The sequence below is a fragment of the Nestor notabilis genome, unplaced genomic scaffold (genome assembly GCF_000696875.1).
Source record: "Nestor notabilis isolate BGI_N333 unplaced genomic scaffold, ASM69687v1 scaffold14489, whole genome shotgun sequence".
NCBI lineage: Eukaryota > Metazoa > Chordata > Aves > Psittaciformes > Psittacidae > Nestor > Nestor notabilis.
Window position 1 is genome coordinate 3,025 of NW_009942508.1, and position 20,316 is coordinate 23,340.

Consider the following 20,316-nt stretch of genomic DNA (forward strand, 5'->3'; position numbering starts at 1 on the left):
GTTGTTTGAACTGTCAAAAAATACTATCTCGTGATGATAAAATTATGCCAGGTTGGGGTTTTTTTAAAGGGAAGTCAGAAACACACTATTTAAAGATTTGAACGGTGCATCTGTCAAGTTTACAAGTCAACTACCTTAGTGTCTGGTTATAAACTGGAAGCAGATGTACTAAAGCTAATACAGTCCTCTTGAAAGTTTTTATATTTAAGACAAAGTTTATCAAGAGCAACAGATCTTAAAGCAAAGCCTTGACACTTTCTAGTCAAGTTACTGCAGCTCTGTCCTTCAAAAGAAATTAATCTCTATGCAAACCCTAAATGGTGTTATGAAGCTTTTCAAGATACAGGAACACACAAACAGGGAAGACTCACTTGGGCAGATTAGAAGCTGTCAATGCTTAGTTAGGTGGTAAAACCACCACTTGTGCAGAAACTGTGCATCTTCTGTCAGTATTCAATATGGAACAGAGCTTTTCCCATCAGTGTGCTGACAATTACATTTACGGAAGCTGCAATGACAGAAGAGCCAGGTTTGCTCAGTGTTCTGGAATTTCAGCAGGGGAATTTGATGATTGTTTGGAAGAGCTGTAAACTGACAGCAGATGAGAAAGCATTAAAAGGCAGAATGGCTGCCTTGACTATAACATCTGACAAGTATAACTTTTTAGACATGGGTCATATTTAAAGCACAAGAATTAAAACAGTCCTAACACTTTTAAACATTTTTCGAAGTTAAAATACTAACGGGAGGTACTTTGTTTAATGGTATTGCAAACAGCACCATAGCAATTGGTGTCACAAAGGACAAACTACATTCCTGGAAGTAGATGGGACAAGCTTCAATCGGACACTGCAGCTTCCCAAAGGCTGGGGTGCTACATTTAATGGTGTGAGCAAAGTAACTGTGAGCATGTTGTTGAATGCAGAGATGTTTGCCATACTTCTAAGCATACAGTATTTCATAGTGTGAGCAGTTTTACATCTGGGTTCAGATGAAATATAATCCCATACTACAGGTAAGGAAGTCCTGATCTGCAGTACAGGACACCACAGGCCTCATGTGGACTGCTTTTTTGAACACCCATAACCTACAGAGCAAGTTTAAAACTGAGGGTCTGTTGTAAGCTCTGGATGCAAAAATAAATAATAATAATGAAATTGTATGTAGCCTTTACCATTCCATACCATCTGCTACCCTACAACCAACACACAGCAGTACACAGATTTACAGGTGCAAGAACTGAGTGGAAACAACTGCACAAAGTCTCCTGACATAATAACCTTCAGCACGATCAGGTTCAGATTTTGCATTGTTTATTTACAAAATGGTCTGATAAAACATCCCCTCCATACTTACAGCTCTCTGCCACAACACACATGTTGATTTTAGCAATGTTTAATAGCACCATTAGAATATTATTTAAAATCAGGAAGGATCTTGTTGCAGTAACAATGATTCACAATCTTTTACATCCATGGACGAAGTAACTTTGAGCACACTAGGACTGTTTGCAGTTCCACAGTACAGATTCCTGGGTTCACACAAGGCATTTTCAGCATTACCAGTTATGCAAGGTACCCATATCAGTCAGTCTACTATAAGAATCTTCGAGCCACAAAGTTTAGACTTCCACCATACTTGTATAAAGTTATCTCCATGTTATTTTCAAACAAGGCAATCACGCTGAATACTTTTCCAGTGCTTGTCTTCAAAAGAAAAGCAAAAAAGAGAAACCAATTAAGAGTTTTGCTTTCACTTCCCTTTGCTCATTTCTCAGTTAACAGTCTAACCCCACATTTTGATCAACACAAGCAAATTGACCCTGCCTATCTGCCACTGGAAATCAGAGACACTGCTGGGAACAGAATGAAGGCCCATTTTACTCCACAGTGTAGATCCAGCTGGGAGCATGCTACGTACCTGCTTGTGACAAAGACAAAGCCATTTCCCTAAGATGGCACAAAGCATGTTACTATGGGCATAGTATGGGTTACTATGGGTCACTATGGGTCTCTTACACAGAATGGAAAGCTGAAGCATCTCTCAAATAGTCACACCGATGTCTTTAAAAGGACCTGAATGAGACACAAGACTCAATTCTACCCTTACACAGTACCTGTGAGGGGGGAAACACCACCCCAAAAAACAATCAAGGATTTCAAGTTGCAATACTCTGGGCCACTTCAATAACCACAGCAAACTACTATAAGCTTGCTTGCAAAGAGAACCAAGTTTTGCGGTTTTATCCTGCTTTCCATCATCAGAATTAACTTCTTTCTGTGCTTTCAATTGTCAGTACACTCAAAAGAGAAATGGAAGAAATATTGCAAAGATACCTTAATATCCAAAGTCATTCCAGGTGACAGCTCTGGAGGGAACAATATAGAAAATTGCTCTCTGCCAGTGAGACCCAAAGTACTTGGATTTTCCCCAGGAAGAAACTGAAGTGGAGCTATGCCAATCCCAATCAACTGGCTTTTATGAACCTTCTCATAGCTTTCAGCCAGGACAGCTTTAACACCCTACAAAAAACACAAGTGATTTTGTATTTCAGTACAATAGTCAGCAAAATGCAGAAGTAAGCTTCAAATATACATTATGTCCAAAATCTTGCAATTCAAACTGAATAGTAAAGCAGTGCTTTGTATGAGTCCTGTACGTAAGTAAGTAGGTAACACTTCTTAGCTGTACAGCTACATGAAAGGAAATGACCCAGAGCAGGCCCATACAACATGAGATGAAGTTTTACAACAGACAGAGACCATGCTGTGATTAGCAGGTGGGAGGTCCTAGGCTAAATGCAGTTGCTTCCATTGCTCCACATGAATAAATGACTGACTCAGAATATATTCTGAGTACTAGAGGAAATTGGCCTCCAATAGCTGGATATGTAGTACCCACAAAGACCAAACAGAGGTCATCACTAAAGAACTAATTTATCTCTAAGACAGTAATTTAATTAGGAAATTCAGATTTAGTGATTCTCTTCTATGAGGGTTCTAGCAAAGACATTACTGAGAAGTCTTAAAAACAAAATGTGGTATTATTTTCAACATTGAGGACAGTTTCTGAACACATTTACACCCAAAACTAAACAATGTGGTTTTAGATATTTCCAGATAACACAAAGACACACCCCAAAGCCAAACAAACCAGCAGTACCAGTAGAAAAGGCCCTTTTGCAGCCCAGTCTCTTGAGCTACCCAGTCCATACTTCTTTCCTGCTAGAATAATTACGGGGATGCCTTCTTTCTGGTAGAGCTCTGCTGCTTCAAACACATCTAGCTGTGGAATAAGCAAGTGAAACAGAGTGAGTGAGCTGTAAACCTGCTGCACAGGTTCAGAGTCACTCTGTAAACAAACACATCTTTACCGTTTGCCCTGATGGGAAGTGAACTGTTTTGGGAGCTGGTTTTCCAATGAACTTATTCAGAAGCTTGATATTTGCAAAGGTACCTCTTGTCATCACAGCATCATTACCTCTTCGAGCTCCATAAGAGTTGAATTCACGAGGTGTGAGTCTAGAATAAGAAGAATATTTAAAAGGGAATCAATTAAAGACTATATGGTTTACAATAATACTATGATTTTTATAATAATTATTGCAGCATCTCTAAAGTTTTCAGTGCAAGATGTAAAGAACTATTTGTCCAACAAATGCAGTTACAATAAATCACGAGCCGAACATGTAACCATTGCTACATTATTCATGAAGAAAACTACAATTTTACATTAATTTTTTATGACTTTTTTATGGAGTGCTACAAGCAGTATGGTACAAACTACATGAGAATTATGGTGAGATTGTTCTAAGAAACAAGCTTGTTTACTAATCCTCTTAGCTCTACCAGCATATTTATTAACAAGCATTGTACCAAAATGAGAGCTTTACTCCTAAATCAAATGACCATCCTGGGATTAGAGGCCCATGAAGTCTGCCTCTGCTTCTCGTAACACTACTCATTCAGACTGAATGTAGTAGTTACAGAGGAGTGCACACCACAGGCTACTATTTTGGCATGCTTCAGAGATACTGCAATTATTACACACCTTTGCAATATAATGCAACAATCTAATTTCCAAACCATTCAGCAGCAGCTCAGCACTGTGTTGTGTTCTGTGTCTTTTGGAATTTCAGTGGAATTTCTGCTGCAGGATGCCCACTGATGCAGAGGTGAATTACAGCACCAATCACTTTCATTTAGAAAACCTGGTTTCGTTCTCTTTAAAACTTACAGACACCAGCAACAGTTACTATTTTGCTTATCCACACACAGTCTCCACTTTATGCAGTCAGGCATAAAAGGAAAAGCAACAGTGCTGATCAATTATTTGGCATGGGAAGCAGTGCTCTGATATAGAGCTGTTAATATGAGAAGTCCTTACCCTTTGTTGGTCAGATACTTAGCAGCAGCACTACTCCTTGCAATGCTTCCAGCAGGGGATATGTGATCTGTAGTTACTGAATCTCCCAAAAAGAGCAAGACATGGGCATTTTCAATCGGTTGTGGTGAAACTGGTTCTCTGGCCTGAAAAGGAAGGGGCCAGGGAGGGAGGGAAAGGACAGACAGACAACAACATAAGATATATTTTTCTTACAAGACCATTATATGCATAAACCATAGCTGCAGTATACGAAGGCACACTGACATACAGGCTCCACTTGTTCCAGAGATCCAAACAGTATTTAAAGACTGAGAAATATTAGTGATAACCAAATTAGTCACTCAAACAATGAAGCTTTACTGGACTAGCTATTCTGATACTTAAATGTAAGGCACATCATCTGGTGGACAGATCCAGTGTACTCACAAGTTTATCAAAAAAGGAAGGACATCTGATATAAGTAGATTTTAAATCCCAGGGAAATAAAGTTGACTCAGGTGCTTCCAGTAGATTCCATCGTTTGTTTCCTTTCTACAGAAAAAAGTAACCAAAAAGAACAGAGAAATAGGTTTATAATTTTTATATTCTGAAACCAGAGACTTACTGGTGGTCTTCTTTTTAATTTCTATCCTATACTGCAAGTTATCTCCGTGGATATTACTTAAGAATCAGTATTTAATACAAGTACCCATCTCAGTTAAGTCCTTTACAGTAAGGGAAAAAAGTGACAAACCAATCTGGTTCAGCTGGAAGATATTACAAAGCTACAATAAAATACAATCTTTAAGTTATGTAGAACAAAAGAGCATTCTTGCCTCCATTTTCTCTTTCAACTCCTTAAACATGGCTGATATCACACACTCCTCCTCCACAGTGTGAAGTTCTTTTCGGGTGGGCCAAATATCTCGTAGGTAAATGCCTTCACCATTGAAGCCAGTGCCTGCAGAAGATTTAACAGAACAGTAATTGTGAAGAATATTAGACTTTATATTTCTATTAGAATACAAATATGTCTATATTCAGGTATTCAGAGACGGTACCAGATAAGCAAAGCATTCACTTAACTGATGAAAGTCTTTGCATTAGCTAGGAGCAACAACCAAAACACAACTGTGCTTTCTCTTCACGCCTAAACGCATGCGAAGGAACCTCTTCCGCATATGCATTAGATGCGGAAATCTCTCCTACGTATGCATTAGATGCAGAAATAGAAGATGTAAGCAAATACTTACCCAAAGGCTCAGTTTCAAAGTCTATTCTGACCGTGCCTGCAATAGCATAAGCAACTACTAGTGGTGGAGAAGCAAGGTAGTTGGCACGGACACAGTCACAGAGACGTCCTTCAAAGTTCTTTGTTCCAGACAACACTCCGCAGGCAATTATATCTCCCTGAGAGGAAGAGCCATGGATGTTTTTCTGTAGGACTTTGCAGTATTTCAATAGTTTATGCTATTTTTTGTTGACTAAATCAAATGTGCTTTTAGCATTCCGCTTCAACTATTTATTCTAACACTTCAATTGAAAGGCATTTTGCTCTCCCACCACCCTTTCTCCTTCTCTTCCTTTTCACTCTTGACCCTCTGACCGCTTCACTGAACTCCTCCCCTGCCTTTTATTTCTGGTATTCTTCTTTCCTTCTTCACAGCAGAAGGATGCTACAGCTGTTCAGACATAGCTGGTTAAAATCACTCAAGCACATACCTCTTTAAAACCCATCCATAACATTAATGCTATGTATTTATCTTGTAATTTAGATCTGTATGCTACAAATACTATTACAGTTATTTTACATAGCAATGAATTAGCATAATCTCTGACATGCAAAGTCCAAACCAACAGTAAAGTGTATTTTGCACTCAGTGAGAACTGTATTTCCATACTCAACAAGCCTTAGAGCTTTACCTGCTTGATTGCATTCCTAATGGCTTCTGGCAAGGGGGCAGTGTTTCCAACACAGGTTGAACAACCATAACCAACAACCTCAAACCTACATCGGAAAAGAACAATCAAGTAACACATTAAATGATTACAAGCATTTTGTTAGCAAAAGTAGCTTTTCTTTCATCAGCCACCATCAAGAAGATATTTCTTTGACAATTAAGACTTTTTAGGATGTTAGCACCAGACACCACATCTCACTGATGCAAGCAGGAGGATAAAAGGCAACATTTTTGCAATCAATCAAGTCAAGTAAAATATCTCTAGATGCTGTTAGTTCCATAAGTAACAGCAAAGCAAAGGCAGTAACACTCCTCACAGAACACAGCTGGGCACCATTACAGAATTATGCACATACTCTAGTTACTGCTACAAAGCGACCAAAACCAGGCCAAGCAACCTACGACAGCAGCAGTGTTAAGAAAAGCCTAATACAGCTTGTCCCAATAAATTTACATCCAAGTTCCACTTTTAACATACATCAACAAGTGCATCTTTTCCTGTAAGACACTTACAATTAAGTATATCACTACTGAAAAAGCAAAGCTCAGAGGAGGTAGAGAGCTACACAGTCAATTGCAAGGTGGGAATAAAATACAACTTTAAGCCATCTAGTAGTTAACATGACAATCTAGTAAGTTCAGAATTAACCACCCAAAATGAACAACCACTGTATTTATCATGTGCTATTGTCCTGAAGTGACAAATAAAGTGGGGGTCACAACTCACCCAAGCTTACTGAGGTATGGCAATACTCCACTTGAACTGAGGTAATGTGTAACCATTCCACTGCCTGGTGATAAACTTGTTCTTATGTAGGGCTTAACCACTAGGCCAGCTTCAACAGCTTTTTTGGCCAAAAGTCCTGGAGAAAAAAAAAAAAAAATCAAAAAAAAATCTTGTATTTAGTATATCCCTTAAAAAAACATTTTTATGATGTTACCTTAAACTAAGCATAAACCCCCCCAGAGGATCAGTAGACCTTCAGTTTATTATTAAAACAACTATCTGCCTGAATAAAGTTTCTTAACTCATAACACTGATTCAGGTTTTTGTTCCCATTCCTATAATGTCAATGCCCATTTTCTTCTCTGTAAGAAAAAAATCTTTCCCATGTTCTAGTTGGCCGTGCAAACCCATTTATTATTCTTCTATACAGGCCACAAAGCCTCAAAGGGAAGCTTGCCTTAGCCCAGAAGGCCCCAAAACAAGCAAGCAGGCTCTGACAGAGGAGTAGCTGTTCTGGGACAGCTTGCAGAGGTATGTGCAAGCTGTGACTACAGCACAGACCAACTGCTCAGCAACTCCTGCATCAACTGACACTGGTGACTTGCTGAAATACTACCCAACATAAATATTTTGTCATTACTATCATTAACACCCGTTTATGTCACAAATCTTGAGATTGTATTATTGAAAAGTAGCTTTCATTACATAACCTCCAGAACACACAACAAGCTTAAAGCTTAGTGTCAAACCTTTTAGTCAAGTCATTAAAGAGAACCTGCAAAAGTGAAGATAAAGGCTGTGTAATCACAGAGGCATCATCCAGGCAGTCACTAATCAAAACGTACCTGCAGCAAGCATGACAGATGGATTACAATTGTTTGTACAGCTGATTACTGCAGCAATGACAATGCAGCCGTGAGATAGCTTGTATTCATTTCCTTCATACTGAACAGGTACAATGTCATTCTGTTTCTCATCTGCAATCTGAAAGCCTTTAACACCAGACTAAATGAAAAAACACACACGTTAGCAGTTACTACAGCACAGGAAGTATGATATTACAGCATGATCAAGTGAACCCTCACTTTAAGGTAACACTCAGCTGTGCCACTAGGAACCCCCTGAAGAGATTTTAAAAGCCACACTCAGTTCACACCTCTGTCCATACAGACAGTGGTCTCATCCCTCTTTATTCCTAACTGCTTTAACTTTGCAATGATTGCAAACAAATGCCAGTCAACGCATGGCTGATCCCACACATTTCTTGCTAACTAGGAAAGAACAATCCCCAACGAATGCATGTCTACTTCTACACAATACTTGTTTCTGAATTAGAGGAATACCTAGGATTTTTATTTGAAGAGGCTGATACCTAAAGGTAGATTAGGTTAATAACATTGCATACCGTCAGCTCTTCAGCACAGAGTCATCCTCCAAAGGTCCCTTTCCACCTCAACCACACTGTGATCTGTGATCAGTTATCATTTCTCTGAGCACAACTGATCATTCTGTATTATACATCTCCTTATAAGCCAGAAATGCTTAAACCAACAGAAATTATTTTTACAGTGTCTAACTGTGTATACTTCTAATACTGCTGCCAGTCTTCAAGTTCATGATAAACACTAAAAATGAAGAGGCATTACGGCATTCTCAGCTACCTATGCATATCCCTAACCAAAAATGCCACCTTCAGTGTAAACAGATTTCCTCAAGGAAGTCAAGTTGAGGGGAAAAATCATTTGCTAACTTAAGAACCCAGAACACCAATTAGATACAGATCATGGCAGCCTTTAGGCATCACCCTTTAGCTATGATGACTTCTTTTTTCTTATGGTAATTCTGTTTGGAATATAAGTAAAATACAGCCATTTAAAAAACTCTAGAAATGAGTAAACATTTCCCAAGCTTGTGCTATTTTATGCTATAAACCCCATGACGGAGGGGTTGGAACTAGATGACCTTAAGGTCCTTTCCAACCCAAACCATTCTATGATTCTGTTTATCACTTAAAGGTTTCTCCTCCTCAGTGATCTAAATAGCAAAATTAAGGGATTTTCCTAAGTTCATATTCCTGACAAACACACCTATATTTACCAGCTACTATCCTCAGGATATTTGTCAAGCAAGAATAATATAGAATCATAGAATGGTTTGGGTTGGAAAGGACCTTAAGATCATCTAGTTCCAACCCCCCTGCCGTCCGCAGGGACACCTCACACTAAACCATGTCACCCATGGCTCTGTCCAACCTGGCCTTTAACACCGCCAGGGAATAAGCTGTTCATCTACTCATCAGGACAGCTCAGTTGGTATGCAAGGAGTAAGCAACAAGCTTCATTCATGTAGGTCATAGGAAGTACCTTTTGAAGAGTACATCAGGTGTACAAACCTTTTCATTTAAGCAGGCTTGGAAGTCACTTTTCATATTATTAACAGCCACTCTGTCTTGGGACCTCTTGGGGCCACTGACATATGGAATTATAGAACTTAAACTAATTTGCACAACCTACAAAATACAAGAAACAAAGAAAAACATGCCTCATCAATCCCAGCCCAACAGCACAGTCAGTAAACTCGAGAAATCCAGGACCTCTTTTACTTAAAATTTGAGTGTTCCGAGACATGAAATCTCTGGGCTCCTATTTTCAAGCCCACCCACTGTAAAGGGCTACCCTACTCACTCAGAACATTTTAATACTACCCCTAACTTTTCTACCATCTGTAAGACTTATCACTCAGGACTGATAGGAATTCCATATCTGTTAGTTGACATTAACTGTATTATGCTTCCCTTCTTTCTCCCACCCCCTCTACATTCTGCAACATACTCTGCTTCTCAAAACTTTAACGTAATAAATGCAGCTTTTATTAAGCAATAAAAACTACAGGAGGAAACAAATTTGCTAAGTCAGCAGTAGTTATTTATTATGAGAATCACATACAAAACCAAGTCATTTCAAGCATACCTGGGAATACTCAGGTTCTCTGGAAGAACTCTCATCACTCCTAAATAACTTCACAGCTTTAAGATACGCTTCCATGACCTCAAGCTTGGCCTTGTCAAAACCTTGAGAAGATTATTTTGAACATGAGAGAAGTCACATTAAAAAACATAAATAAACCAACCAACCAATTCTCATAAATCTGGACTGTCAGCATATCATCCCAAGTACTTTTTTCCAAGGACACCACTTCCACTGGCAACTCCCAGGAGCTATTCAAGAATTATGCACAATTAGCTTAACTTTCCTTATCAAGTAACAAAATAAGCTGCTCCAACTCCAGCAGTTGTAACTCTAAACTTACACATTTGTCCCTGATGTTCATAAAGCTTTTCTCCATTAAGATTTACCTGTTTAATACAGATCATGTGCTTAGTTGGCAACAGGCAGCATTAGTGGCTATCATTAGAAAATGTTGCATTTGTGCTGCCCTGAGCAGACAAAACATGTTTGCTGTGCAATTAAAAATGTTTAATTCCTATTTCCAAGTGACAGATTTCAGTTTCAGATAAGCTCACTTATGTGAATGGGGGTTTTTTGATATCTGTCACCCTGCAGCTTTGTCGTTTTGTGGTAGTTCGGTAACAAATTGACACCCTTTGAGTTTAGCTTGACAGATCAGTGAAATAATGCTCTTGAAAGGGGAAAAAAATATGTGGGGAAAAAATGGAAATGTGTTGTGATTTGAGTTTTTTCCACTTAAGTTCTTGTAACCATTTTAGATTGTGATTTTGTAGGGACTCTACAGTGATTAAGGGATTTATTTCATATTGAGAATACTTATATTCCATACACTTTTCAAAATATAAATGAGAATTTTCTTACTATACAGATAGTATATATTTTATATACTACAGACAATATAGTATATACTGTAATGAGAATTTTATTTTCTTTTAAAGGTTTACACACACTTTTCAAAACATGACTCTGGATGTTGAAAAATGACATGATGTTAGCAAACCGGGTGTTAGACTAACGGACCAGCCGCAAACCTCAAGTGCAGCCAGCTATGCCCAGGACAGTGCTGTGTATACAAAAACTACAGCCCCACTTCAATACATGGGATACACAGAGACAAAACAGGCCACATGAGAAAACATCTGCACTGATAAACAGGCACGTAACTCAGACTCAAACACCGTGGGCTAAGTGTCCCATAGAACTAGCCAGCAGTAAATCTTACAGCACAAGTTTTGTGGTAGGTATTACTCAGACGCATGAGATTCTGCTGGGTAAGAGTTAAGCCAAGTATATCCTGTGACACAGCCTGTTACTGTACAGCACAATTTTAGACATCAAATCGACGTCAGAAGTCCGCAGATAATCCCTGTTTAAGAACTATGACGTTTCAAGCAAAAAATTCATTGCCCCATATCTGAAACATGGAGACAATGAATCACTGCTTTAAGTTCACCTTACCTGTATGCTTTAAGTGCTTCAGTGTCACATTATCAACAGGGAAAAAGCTCAGAATAGCACCATACTCAGGACACATATTTGCTATCGTGGTTCGGTCTGCTACAGACAGCTGGGAAACTCCACTCCCAAAAAACTCCACAAATTTTCCAGCGACATCAGCTTGCTTAAGATGCTGTTTAAGAGAGGACAAAACGGTATTTGTTATGGGAAGAGGTACAGTGCAAGTAATGCTTGTTGCAACAACTTGCAACTAGCCAGTCATAAACATTTAAAACAAAAAGCTGAACCTTAAGGCCCACATCTGCAACAAAACGCAAGCCCCATTAACATACTGGGTTCTAAGCATCTACACCACACCTCCTCCATCTGCAAACAAGTTCCGCAGATTTCCTAGTGGAGAGCAGATACACCCTTCCTCAGGCATCATGCCAGCAAGAAGAATGGAGTTTTCAAAGCACGTGCAGTTCTTCAGTGCTTTGACGCTCTTAACGGGACCCCTCTCCCCCCACCATAACAGCAGCAGCCTGCACCACCCTGGCATAACCCCATCTTCACAAAACAGGTTCTGGAGTTGTACGAGCTCACAGTCACAGACAGACCTTGTGTCTCGCAGGAGTATTTTGGAACAAAAAGGGTATTCAGGGAAAGTTTCTAACCTAGGGAAGAAGCCCACATGCTGTCAGATGGAGAAAAAGGAAAAACAGGGCTTCTCTTCCCTGCTCCAGCCCTGCACACATATACTGGGGCTTTTTTAATATATTTTTTCACTAAAAGAGGGCATGTAAATAAACCCCTATAGGGGGGTGGCGGAAAACCCAACCCCTGAAAACATTACTTCAGAGGACTACTAAATAAAAATGATTGGAGATTACTCATCTCTATCTGCACTGCCATAATTAAAGCTATCCCCAGCATTTAGTTCAGTTCTCAGACACCACTGGCAAAACTGGCCACAAGCTTTGCTTTGTTTGAAAAGGCATCAAACTCTTACCTTTGTAATGCTCACAACAATATCTATGGATGTAGCAAGCGGGCTGGCTGTACCTGTCAGTTCACACCCAACAACCTCAGGCAAAGTGAGAGTAAGCGGCATCCCCAGCATCACTGCTTCTGTTTCAATGCCCCCAACACCTGGAAGAGGAATATTGGTTGCTTAAGGTGATGAAAACAGCCTGACACTAAATATGTTGAGGTCCTAAAACTCTAATAAACATCTTCCTATTAATCCTAAAGGCTTGTAACAATAAACACTGCTGCTTCTCTCTTATGAGTCAAGTGCATCCCTCCATCTGCAACCAGGCTACAGCAAGAAATGCACAAGTTCTATTCAATGTTTATACATTGAAAATAAAATGAAGCAAGACTACTACTGAAGTTAGATCTCACCCTCAACCAGAGAATACTTTATATCAAAAATTAACTTTCCAAGGGAAATCTTCATACAGATATTATACTGCGTGTACTAACAGCACTTACTTGAGTATCAATTGGGTTTTGGCTATTTTCTGTTTAAATTGACAAAGAACAGTTTTTCAATGGAAAAAACGTTAGCTGGGATTACTTTTAACAAAAAGCATTCTGAACAATAATTCAAGACAGAGTTTGTTATGCTTGAGATAGAGACATCCAGTGGGAAGAACACTTTGTCAGTAATGCTGTAGGACACTTCAAAGGGCTACCAAGTTACTCTTAGCATACTTACCCCAGCCCAAGATACCCAAGCCATTTACCATGGTTGTATGAGAATCTGTGCCAACCACACTATCAGGATATAGGAAATCTTTAACTTCAAAAACAACTCTGGACAAATATTCCAAGTTAACTTGGTGTGCCATTCCAGTCTCAGGTGGGATTATGGAAACATTCTTGAAAACCTTGGAACTCCACTGTAGTTTTCCCAAAATAGGGGAAGGAAAAACGAGAAGAAAAAAAAAAAAAAAAAAAGAAAAAAAGAGAGAGAGAGGAATTCCATTATTCCCAAGGTATATTCAATTCTTAGAACATAACTAAAAAGACACGACTAATATGCAAGAACACAGCACTTGCGATTTATGCAAGTGGCTTTTGCTTAACTGTCAAATAGATGTACACAATCCCCTGGGACTTGGAACATTCTTAATCACCAAAACCAAGCATTCATTTCCTGATCAATAATCCATACTTACCTGTCCACAGCTGGGCTGCATAAATCTCTCACTTTCCAGTTCACACAACTGATCACCTGCCCAGCTAAGACTAGTATTTTGACAACAGAACATAAGCACTTGTATTTATAGCACAATATAGTTTAGGTTTTACACTCCTGTGTGAGACTGAAGATGCAATTTAGAAAAGTGTCTTGAACTCAGGATGCTCAATTTAAAAGAGCTAACATGGAAACTTGGAACAACATTCAATGTGGCAGTTCCCTCCTTAATAATGTAGAAGAAACCTCCCAGTCTACCCATATGAAAAGGTCATTTCACTGGATACCTAAACCAGGTGAAATCAGTGGATGATAATCAAATGCTGATGCTGCAGACCCCTGGCTAGCAACAACGAAGCCAATGTTCACCACGCAAGATCTGCAGCAAAAGTGTTTACTGTTGTCTCCTCTGAAAGCAGCAATGTCTCTCTCTACATGGCCCCCTTTCAACATCTCCAGCCCCAGTAAGGTATGTAACATAAGTATGGATGGGACCAAAGGCATGGAGGTCATGAAAAAGCATTAAAAACACTAATGCTTCATTAAATACCTACTTTGTCCACTACCTTAACACTGACAAGAACCACATCAGAGCAAAGCTTTTTCAAGTTAGAATTATGAAAGATTATCTCTCCTTTAAGACACACCAAGCTTTAGAGCTGCTGCTGCCTAATGGCTTTTAGATTCAAAGTCACAAACCATGCTATTAGCCAATTTTCTGTTCCCTTACTAAATTCAGATTTGAGAGTCTCACACTTCCAAGTTTCTACATTTATCATCTAAACATGAACACTGGTAGACAAATGGAGCAAGCTCTTCAGACAACCACAACACAATACAAAAGCCACAGGTACAGACATACCTTAAAAAACTGAAGCCTCTCTTTGTTTCTGCCAAATTCCATCTCTTGATTTTTCAATACTGTCTCAGGCCTAGGAAGGTATCAAATTTACAAGCAGTCATAATTTATTTCAAATTACAAACAAGTTGTTGGTTTTGCTTGTTTGATGAAAGACCCACATAAGGCTGCAGCACAATTTGAAGTAATTTATTAGAACAAAGATAACTCCTTCCTTGCAGCAAGCTTTCCGTGAACAGTGAAGAATAACTGATTTCATCTGTGCTGTGCCTGAGAACATGTTTATTCTGGGTACAGTTTGCCTAAAGTACTTGATCTCAAAAATACTCATTTTAAGAGATCTATACCAAGCACATACTTCAATGCACAGACACTTTTAATCACTGATCAGAAGTCTTCGAGGTTGCAAATTCAATAAAGAACTAAGATGGTCACTAGCTCATGTAAAAACACACTCTGTTCAGTGCTGGCCTGTTAGCAACTGAGCAGAGCATCAGGGCAATTTTAACTATCCTCTGTTCTTGTATTTTTGGCCTCCAAGTCAGTTTTTTCTTCACAAGCACTCATCAGTACAGTCTCATAAAATGAACCATCTTTTCTTAGTAAATATTATTTATTACGATACTGATACTCGTTATAAAGGAGCAACCCACAATTTAAGAGGAATAACCTCTGTCTGAAGAGGGTGGACAAGGAAGGAAATACTAGGAAGGAAGTCCTCAATTTTCTAGAGATGTATTTACATCATGTCCCTTCCCTCTCGGCAGTGACGGGTTAGTGGCTATCCTGCTTTGCAAAGCCCTGAGGGACAGTCATCATTCACACTGCAGCTTAATTAATACCACTGCTGCTTTGCTGTCAGAATCATCAATATTGCTGCAAAGATTCTTATGCTGCTTTCCCACACCTGTACTGAACTGGAGTATTTGCATATCTAAAAAACCATCAAGACAATCAGCATCCTGTCACTGTGGAATACAGATTTGATGAGTTTTTAAATGCAGCACCTGTCCAGCACAGGAAGATAGGGATCTGAGGTGGCCAGCAGACAAAAGAGGTGCAGCTGAAAGAGGAGGATTATGACATGTAATTGTCATAGATGGAATCATACACAATGACCTCTTAATAATATAGGAAACCTGGAGAAGGCAGATAGATGAAGTTCCCCTGGGCCATTACATACAGGCAGGATACTCATTGAATTTCAACTCAAGGGCAGATGGACTGTGAGATTCCGTAGAAGCTGGGGGATGATACACAGGCTAGTTCTAGTTCTTAGGTCTTCTTTAACAGCCAGAGGCTTTTGAAAAGTTCTCATAGCACAATTTAAAAACTATGTTTAGAAATAAATCAATCTTCAAGATTTATTCACTGACATTTACTTTGTAACACCCAAAGGGACTGCCCCAGTGCTTTGCTGTCCCTGTAAAGAACCGAAGGAAGGCTTCAAATTGAGTTTACAAATCACAGCCATGAGCCACAGAGCTGGCCATCTGCACCATGTTTAGTAAAGCCCTTCTTGCAAAACACAAAAGATAATTATCATAGACTAACTCCAATCTGCTACATCAGACCTGCTTCTAGATGCTGAAACCTGTCTGTGGCACATGTGAAGACTCTAGAAGGGTGTTTAGAAGTCAACTCCATCTCTGAATTGCCACAGGCCGTGTTTACCACCGCAGAAGGGTACAAATAATTACAAGGAGGATTTCGTACTCAGGCACGGGCTGGAGGTGGAACGGACACAGGATCGGCGTGTTCTCAATCTGTGCGGAAAACTGTCCCGGGCTGCGAGCGGCCTCCCCGGCGCCACAGGGCCCCCGGCAGCCGGCCTGACCCCTGCAGGGCACCTTCCGAGGCTGCGCCTTCATCGGGGACAGCTTTGCTACTGGCTTCTGTGTATCGCCACCTCCAGGGTTCGGAGCGTTCTGGATTGCACTGCAACAGCAACACAAGAACGGTTTAGACTTCAGCAATTCTACTCCTTTCCTTCTTTGTTTTTCTTCTCCTTTGTCTTTTGCAATGCCTCCCAACACAAAATATTATCCGACAAAAAAAGTGGTTATTTTATAACAACCCTGTTGCAAAGTAAACTACCATGGGATAAGCTCAGTTAAATAACAGTCTGGTAATAAGTAAGTGAACAGAACTGGATTGTCTGAAAGATTAACACCAGATTAACTCCTTCACAGCAGACCAGAGATCTTTACAAAGAGTGCTGCAAAGGCTATGCTCAGGGTTTTAACTTTTCAAGGCAGGTAGAGCATCATCAACTAGTGGTGGACTTGCTGAACATGTTTCTTTTTAAGATGGTGTTGTGCATGTTCTGTTAAATCCACAGAGGAATGATTGCAGGCAAGGCTTTTTCGAGGACAGAAATGGAACCTCATTACTGAATTAGGCTTTTTATACAAATTCTGAAAGGCTCAGATAAATTTGATACACTACTCCAGTCAGAAGACAGGAAAGCTGGTTTTTTTTAAAAAACTCAAGTCCATAGAGCATGCTACCTTCTCTTTGTACAATATTCAGTCTTTGCACGAAAGCAAAGAAAGCTTCTTGTGAAAAATGCATTACTTTTTACCTCTCAATATTCACAAATTCAAGGATTCATAATTAAAGCTGGTGCTTTAGAAATACAAGAAAGATACTTAGTTATCCAATTGCAGGATATTGCATGGCCTTGTCTAAATCCCAGCCTAGTCCACCAGCCCCCTCTGACCAGCAGGAGATGGAAGCTACATAAAAGCAGCACAAACCATCCTGTAGCAAAGGGTTTCTTATCACAGGCCAGCAGCTGCCGAGATCTTGCACGCTTTCCAACAGGGAAACTACGGAGGCTGGATTTATCATTACAAAGCAGCATGATGAGACCTCTTGCCAGCACTAGGTCTTTCTGAGAATTTTAGGCAAGCCTAATTGCAATCGAATCAGCTGTCCCTCCAGACACGAGAGTGGACAGAGCACACAATGGAAATAACATGTAGGCAACACAACTACGAGCTGCAGCTTCTTGCTCTTCACTCTAACACTAACCAAACTGAAATCCTCTGTGTTTGGAAGGTCCACACAAACAACTCGTACACCCATGTCCATTTCGCCACAAGCTTGTTCCCACTGAACTTTTAGAATTCCTAAAGAGCTTGAGCAATTGACACAATTCTGCATGAATCTGCAAGGCTCCACCTTGGAGGGGTGGGGAGAAGATGGAGGGGAGCTGCATTATTTACTTAGTATTTGCTTCAGCAAACACTGAGCAGAACACAAGTTTTTCCTCTTCTGCAGTATTATGCTTCCAGCAAAAGGCAGCCCCAGGCTGTTTTCATCACATTACTGCCTGTCAGAACAATGAAAACCATGTTTCCATTCCCAATACTTCTCCAGGCTCCTACAATTACACTGCAACTATCTGCAGACTTTTTTAACCTGTGGTAAAATCCAAGCCTGTAAGAAAAGTAAAATCAGTCCTAAACTATGGGCTGAAATGACAGCCTTTCAGTATGTCCTACAAGATTATAAGCCATTCTCTGGAGCTGTGACAAGGCAGTCACATTAGAAAAAAGAAGGATTTAACACTAACAGTAAGAACAGGCTAAAGCAAAATTACAAACTCCCTCCGCCTCATTCTCTTCAGACATACTATTTTCTGGAAACCATGACAGAACCAGTTATTTCAGCAATCTCTTGCCCAGAATTTGGGTTGTCAGATGGCTTCAGCCATAAGCCCTCATCTTTCTCTTCTTCAGGAGCGTTACTTCACCCATTTTTATGCAGCCCTCTTTCAGACACCATCAGGTCTAGTTTCAGGGATCCACACAGGACAAATGATTTGATAGGATAGTACCAAGACCAGAGTGACTTTGTATTTCAGTATCACACGAACACATATAGTTCAACCAAAAAAAATGAGGTACAGTACCATTTGCTGAAATCAATCTGCAGAGAGTGGTCAACAGTGAGATCAGTTGGGCAGGCAGGATTGACTTTCACAGGATCTCCTCCAGCATTTCTCACAGCTTCCCTCATGGCAGCAAAATCCACCATCGCTGGAATTCCACTAACAGATGGAAAAACCAAATAGTATAGTAACACAGGACATCAACTCACTAAAATACACCAGCTTCTTTTTAATTTTAGATCCACCCAAGTTCTACCGCAATAATAAACCCCCACTATTCTAATCTCCAAGTTCTAAAGAACTTGAAACATTTATGCTAAGAGTTGGTACTTGTTCATGAAAAGCAACAGCAAGTTTAAATATAACATACCCAACAAGTACAGGAACACCTCAAAGAGGATTACACTCCTCTTTTGACTTGCTATGCTTCTGAAGTATCATGGTACTTTACCACAGAACTGATTTTTAGATACTTAACTACCTTTACAATAGAACCTTGCTATGCAAACAATGAGAGTGTGGTACATTTAACACCTTCCTTACAAAACCATTTCTGAAGCTCATAGTACTGGACAAAAATATTCTTGTTGCTGTCAAATAAACTGTACCTGAAGTACAAAACTGAGGACAATGCTTATATACCACAGTACTATTTAAGTGTTCCTGACTTTGCTTGCTAAGCAGAGGTTACCTAATTTTTAGTAACACCACAATTCCTTTTTTAATTATCTCGCTTCTTGATAAATATATAATGAGTCAGCAAATCAGCTTAAATTTAATATTTGCAAATTGCTGAAGGACTGCCCTTTCAGCTATGCCATATTCAAATCACCAAGAAAGTTAATATCCTAAGAGACTTCTTAAATCTATGTATTATTCATGGATTCAATTGGATTACATACACTTGTAGAGTAAGCAGTATTTAATCTGCAGTTATCTCATGCATTTCGGTGAACCGCCAGCCATCTGGCTGCAGCCAAAATGTCACCACTTCCATTTGTGTTTTGGCTCTTATCCTATACAGTGCTCCTTGCAGGCCAACAGCTTCAGCCTCGCCAACCTACTCTGAAACCAGGATACCCCGTGGAACTCCTGCACTTACATCACATGGCATTAGCACGAGGAGCCTGCTGGGTAACAGAAGCAGTGCACAGGTTTCTATGGATGTTTTGTTGCTATTTATTTTCAAGCCAAGGAATTGTACATACAAGCCAGCGAGGCTGCAGGGATTGTGTCAGTGGTTCCAGCACACACACACTTACGTATGGCAGCACAGAAGGCCACTTCAACATTATTCTTTTTTGTCTTCCAGTCTAAGATGTTCATAGCATCCGTTTCTTTCACTAAGAAGCCATCACAGTTACGGACACTGGATTCAAACAGCACTCGTATGGAATAAGGCAGAGAATCTAGGGAAAAGCAAAGGAGTTCAGTTAGTGCAACACCTTCAGCTTCAGTAGTTCTTTAAAAATTACAATCCCAATGTTCTGAAGAATTCCACTTTGCTAGGGAATTGGAAGGATGAGAGCTCCAGGAGCCTGCTCTTCCAGGTGCCCTGGGGTTTGATCTTCATTACACAATATGGAACATACATTGCAGAGGCCGAGTTATCATATGGGATTGGAATGGAAGATACCAATGGCTTGACCACACTGTGTTAAGGCAGTGACATTTAAGAAAGTATGCTATGCTGTCAGGAGATGGATGCAAGGAATTAAGACCTGGGATTACTGATCAGCGGTGGGGGGGAAGCAACAACAATTAGATTATTAATAAATATTTTTTCAGCTGTGAATTTCACCCGTTACTTGAGTTAAAGCCAAAAGCATCCAATGCCAGATTATGTTTTTAAATAAACAGTGATATTAAGAACAGAAACTATTCTGCCACATGC

The 20,316-nt window shown here is 39.8% G+C and overlaps 1 protein-coding gene across 1 annotated transcript; it reads right to left on the bottom strand.

Annotated features, from left to right (window-relative positions):
- Window positions 1–1,296: 1,296 nt before the first annotated feature.
- IREB2 (iron-responsive element binding protein 2) lies at window positions 1,297–19,831 on the bottom strand (the record flags this gene model as incomplete). Its single annotated transcript, XM_010021441.1, has 21 exons — window positions 1,297–1,706; window positions 2,337–2,522; window positions 3,163–3,285; window positions 3,374–3,521; window positions 4,387–4,529; window positions 4,813–4,917; window positions 5,202–5,326; window positions 5,619–5,775; window positions 6,289–6,373; window positions 7,054–7,189; window positions 7,899–8,058; window positions 9,446–9,562; window positions 10,023–10,123; window positions 11,481–11,652; window positions 12,472–12,611; window positions 13,183–13,366; window positions 14,528–14,597; window positions 16,241–16,462; window positions 18,444–18,581; window positions 19,487–19,511; window positions 19,697–19,831. Coding segments are annotated over 21 exons (2,783 nt in total), but the record flags the coding sequence as incomplete, so codon positions are not given.
- Between the last annotated feature and the right edge of the window lie 485 nt (window positions 19,832–20,316).